This window comes from Seriola lalandi, unplaced genomic scaffold, assembly GCF_002814215.2.
Source record: "Seriola lalandi dorsalis isolate HSWRI2012SDOR001 ecotype SW California unplaced genomic scaffold, Sedor1 jcf7180002054379, whole genome shotgun sequence".
Taxonomy (NCBI): Eukaryota; Metazoa; Chordata; class Actinopteri; order Carangiformes; family Carangidae; genus Seriola; species Seriola lalandi.
The window spans coordinates 45,302-50,858 of NW_019524932.1; the positions used below are offsets into that span (position 1 = coordinate 45,302).

The 5,557-nt window shown below is 44.1% G+C and overlaps 1 protein-coding gene across 1 annotated transcript in view; it reads left to right on the forward strand.

The window, feature by feature from the left end:
• tmem94 (transmembrane protein 94) overlaps positions 1-5,557 on the forward strand; it is a 27,077-nt gene that overhangs the window by 4,911 nt on the left and 16,609 nt on the right. Inside the window, exons 3-6 of the mRNA XM_023409018.2 lie at positions 3,238-3,354; positions 3,508-3,635; positions 4,427-4,563; positions 5,267-5,472. Coding sequence (XP_023264786.1) covers positions 3,238-3,354; positions 3,508-3,635; positions 4,427-4,563; positions 5,267-5,472 — 588 coding nt within the window. The remainder of the gene's footprint in view (positions 1-3,237; positions 3,355-3,507; positions 3,636-4,426; positions 4,564-5,266; positions 5,473-5,557) is intronic.

A 5,557-nucleotide genomic window follows, 5' to 3' on the forward strand; every position in this document is an offset into this window, starting at 1 on the left:
GTTGTGACATCACAAAGTTCCAGAAGTCCTGACGGCTGGTTTTAAGGCTCAGTTTCTGAATACAGGCTGTGTGCATTTCTCTGTGGACTGAGGCTTTGATACTTTCACAGTATTAATATAGAAGCTAGAGCTGATCTATAATCACACTACACATGGACACAGACCTTTACACTGGAGGAGCTTTAAACTCTTTAAAATAATTTCAGGAATCAACATAGGTCATATATATACAGTATATAGGTCAGGTATATCACACAGTCATATATATGCAAAGCTGGCAAGAATGAATAATGTCCAGCAGGATTAAACAGGCCTGGTTGCCCCCCCCCCCCCCCCCTGAATGAGAATGAACTGAATGAGGCTGAGTCTGTGCCAGAGAGTCGGCCAGACACGGTGTTTTTGAATTAAAGTCCAGCTGGCAGCGCGCTCCGACACCGGGCTGTGGTGCTGTCTGCATCACAGTGACGAGGGAAATTTGGGTGAGGTTTTTGCAGCATCACCACCACCAGCTCTGTGAGCAGAGGCAGCCTCTCCAGTCAGTTCACTCACATCTCGACAACTTGTTTCAGAGATGTAACGACTCTCGTCATGTGGCACAGCTGCCGTCGCACGTTTCCCCTCGGAGCAGAGAGATTTTAGAGCAGAGGAGGGCGGTCATGGTGCTGAAGATGAGAGAGGGGATCTGTCTCTGGAGGAAGAGCAGTGTAAGTTGTCTCTTTTTGGAAGTATAAGTCTTAACAAATGCAGCAGGACTGTTACCGTGTCAGTCACATATACTCTAGTTAATGCAAGTCTTTTGTAATGCTGGTGATTTGTTGGGGAGCGTCCGGGTTAATCCGAACCCTCCCCAGGTTGTGGGCCGTCTCTGCTCGCTTACGTCTGTCTGGAGGATTTTTGTTGAGGCATTGTTACTCTGGGGAAATGGGAGGATATTTATAGCCTGGCTGTGTGGGATGTACAGCTTGAAAGCAGAATCCTGCGTGTGTGTGTGTGTGTGTGTGTGTGTGTGTGTGTGTGCGTGTGTGTGTGTGTGTGTGTGTGTGTGTGTGTGTGTGCGCACAGACACACATCCTCACAGTGACATGGAGTGTGGGAAAAGGTTGCTTTCCCATTAACGTCAGATATGGCTCTGCCTCCTTTCCCTTTCTGTTATAAACAGATTCGTTTCCTCTTCACACAGATATCTAGTTTAATCATGGATTGTGTTTGAAGTTCTTCATTTATGATTAATTCATTGGATATTTTAAACAATCACTTTATTAATCAATTAGCCGATTAACAAAGAATTAATTGACAGTTATTTTCACAGTTATTTATCGAGGGTCGTTGCCAAACATCCTCCAGTCTCTCAGTCGGCTGCTGCTTTCTGTGTGTTTATGTCGTTGTTAGGATTTGGATTCTGACATTTCATAAACCAAATGATTAATCAGTTAAATGTCTTTAATTGGAACTATAAAGCCAGAAATTAATTCAAGACTTCCTGTAAAAGTTAACGTTTCATGCCTTTGTAACTTTAAGATAGTATTTGTGATGTGTGTGTGCAGGGTGCGTTGGGTTTTTCTGATAGGGTGATCATTAGCAGTGTTAGCAATATGTGTTAAGGCTTCCTCCTTAGTGTAATTCTACTGACCCAGTTAGAATATTGTAATTCAGATTGATTTATTTAGGGTGGAGTGGTGGTTAGCTCTGTGGCCTCACAGCAACAAGGTTCTGGTTTTGAAGCCGGCTCCGCCCCACAGGTATAGCTAATGGATGAATGGAAATTTATTCAACAGAAAACTTGTTCCTGTCCTGAGCCACAGACATATTCCATCCTGGGTTGAGAAATTAATACAGAGATATTCAAAACTGCATCTTCACCACATCAAATCAGAATTTTCTAGCTGGCTTAGATCACCATTACATGTTGTTAAAAGTTAAACGTTCCTCTCAGACATGTTTTAAACTCCTCTGTCTGCTGCGATTCATATTTTTGTTTTCCCACATGAAAAGTGAATCTGGATCAGGCTTAAGCCCCGCCCACCACCTGCTGGCTCCAGGTGGACAGGTGAGAGAGCAGAGAGCATCAAGATGGTGAGAGGAGGAAACATCAGAGAGACTCAGCCACATGTTTGAGCCTCAGTCAGACCCAGACTCAGAGGAGGAGTCTGAGACCAGAACCAGAGACTAGCAGACGGGTCAGAACCGTTAGCTAGTTAGCATCTTTTCAGAACAGTTTGTAAAGTTAGCATCTCTTCAGAATGTTAGTGTAATTAGTGTCTCACCTAACAGTTAGCGTAGTAAGCATCTTGTTTATGTTTGTTAGCTTGTAACTGGCAGTGACTGATACAGTGTTAGCGGTTGTGCTAATGCTAACTCTGGCTCTCTGTAGTGACGAGGTTTCAGGTGTATTTAGCCCCGCCCCCTGTCCCCACAAGTTGACAGGATTGGTTCCTGAGGTTTGTGATGTATGAAACCCTGAATCTGTGTTTATGAGACTGTGATTGGTTCACTGCAGGTCAAGGTGGAAACACTCAGTCATGGAGTTGATGGTTATTTCATCATCATGTGTCTGTATTATATAAAAACATTATATGGATTTAATAAAGTGAAACACTGGATTTAATGGGAGGGTCTTTAATAAGAAAAGTGTGTTTTAGTTCCTGTTTTCAGGATTTGACGTCTGTCATGTTTCCACTTTGTACCACGTCATATCATCACATATCATTAAAGGGAGCAGTGTTTTTGAGGTCACGGTTCAATGAAACTAAACAGAACGAAATCATGACAGGAAGCAGGAACACACTCTGCGATCACCAGACTGAACACTCCTCGGCTGCACCTTGAATTTAAGTTCATGAAAACTGCAAACAGAAGTGGTGGCGAGGGACGACCCTGGTGGAGCCCAGACCGCCACAGAGAGCATGCCTGACTTACCTCAGACAAAAAGCCAGTAACCCTGACAGTGAGTCAGCAGGCACAGCACCAGGAGTTACCTCATCTAAATATAATGCTCTCATTCTTTTAATGTTTTCAGTTGTTACCTCTGTTTTTCCTGCTGCGACAGAACAAAATATCAGCTGTGGACAAAGTTTATACAGACGCAGTCGTGTCAGGAATGAACATGATAAATAAATCATCAAATAAATAATTAGATGATGACTGTATTGCATGGAGAAGTGCTGGGAGGATCTGCTGAGTTGTTCATGTGTTTCTGAGGTATGAAGTATGAAGGCGTTGTTGTGCGTGTGGTCGCAGGAGGATGCTGTGACCCTGGGCCTGTCGACCGGCCAGGCTCTGGTGAAGCTGCGGGACCAGCTGCGGGACCTGCTGGACCAGCACCAGAGGGCTGCTCACCGACGAACCTCTGCGCAGGTACGCACACACGTGTATGCTTTTATATTTCTATCAGTGGGAGAGAAGACGACATGGCCTTCATTTCATTTACTGATACCAACACATTCTTCTTTAAATAAATGTTGACGTATCATTTTGCTGATGCCTTGTTGTTTTGCCGTGTTCTCGTAGGAGCAGTGGGTGAATAGCTTCCTTTACCATGGCAACCGTCACTCCTGCCTCCATTGGCCAGGAGCTGCCCTCACTCTCCTGGTGGTGCTGGGACTCTTATGTTGCCATGGCAGCCAGCCAAAGGGCAGGTAGGTAGCTTCCTTGTGACAGAGCCGACCGGATGTGTGTGATACTGTGATTTTTATTCAGTCAAGTTTTTATTTTAATACGGAAAGATCTGATCTGGGTTTTTAATACGAGTTAAAACTTGAAATTTAAAATTTAAAACTTCCTCATATTAAATATCAAGGTGTCTCTGTCACTCTCTCACCTGCTCGTCTCCACCGTGTTATTCTCTGGTAAAATGATCGACATGTGAGAGATAGTAATTAATCACCAGCTGCACGAACAACAGCTGCCGTCGCTCTCACTGTCTCGCTGTAACAGATGTTATTAAATACCTATACTAACGACCCGGTACTGACCAATCACTGAAGCGCTCAGAGACCATTCCTCACGGCTTAGAGTTTTAGATTAGAATATGGCTGAATATAAGAACTCAGACTGTGGTTGTGGACCTTTCAGGTTAACGTGAGGATTCACATGTAGAACTGTTAGACTCAGTGTTCTTGATATGAGCCACAGCCGTCGTCCATCTGACCTGGAGCCTGATTTATCATCTCGTACACCAAAGTCTCTCTCACATCTAATATCTCCATTTGTGTTTTGTTTGTGTGCGTATATTCTGCTCATTTTGAGATGTAATGTCTTTCGGTGAAGAATGGAAACTAATTTATTTAACCCTAACCCCCCCTTCCCTCCATCCTTTCTCGTAACCCCCGAACACCCTGATTCCTCGGTTGTGATGAAGACTGAGTTCCTGTTTCTCTGTTTGATCTGTCTCATAAATCTGCCGCTCTGCTGCTTTTCACCTCCACAGCTCCGGTATAGAGCTGGTGAACGCCGCCGCTCTCCTCCTCCTCTTCCTGCTGAACCTGCTGCTGGTCGGACGTCAGGAGAGGCTCAAGAGGAGCGAGATGGTGCGGCGCCTCAGGGGCATTATAACACAGCTCAGCGGTGAGTCAGAGTTTGGACATTTGGACTTCCTGTGGCAGAAAATATCCATTTATCTGTTCTGCTTCTTCTCTTTACTCAGCTGCCTGGAACTCATTTTTGATAATGAAAGTTGTGGGAACACAGATTGGAATAGGGCTAATGATCCAGTGATGACAAGCAGCAGTTCGAGTTCTTGTTTAAGCTGGATACTGTCCCACAATTTATCTATTTACTGCTTTTCTTGGTATAAATTCTGCATTTTTATTACTAGTTCCTTCTCCATCGATGGCAAATTTTGTTGCATTTATGGAAATTTGTGTGGATTGTCGTCACTGACTTGAGTAAAATAAAACCACATTTTAAATTTTATGATTTTATGATTATTTATAAAATAAATAATCAGATAAAAGTAGAAATAAAATAAATATCCAGAGATAAAAGTAGAAATAAAAGACACATCAGTAAAACAGCTTAAAATGTTTGAATAAATAGAAAGATAAATAAATAAAATAAATAGAATTCAATAAAAGCCAGACTACAAGGTCTTGAGTTTACTTTCAACAGTATCGACTTCATTAAAGTCAGTTTGGTCATTTTTACCATCATGCATCAGTGACACTGAGCTGATACCTGCTGTCACAGCTCTGGTTGCACCGTGACATGTTTGCTATCGCCTCATCCATGCATGTTAACGTCATCCTCACTCTCCCTCCCTGCGCTCCAGACTACCTGTCGGGGTGCGTGGGTGACGTACGGTGGTCTCCGTCTCAGTACCCTGACCTGTACACGCCCTCGTCCCCGTCGTGGTCGCTCCACTGGACGTACCGTGACTCCCGCCTGGTCAACCTGCCCGTCAGTCTGCTGGTGGAGGGAGACGTCATCGCTCTGAGACCCGGCCAAGAGGCGTTCGCATCGCTCAGAGGCATTAAAGTGAGTCTGTGCAGACACACGCATGTTCTCACACTGAAATAAAAAGGTGCAGTGGTAAGAAACTGAACAAGTGCATGAGGGAAAG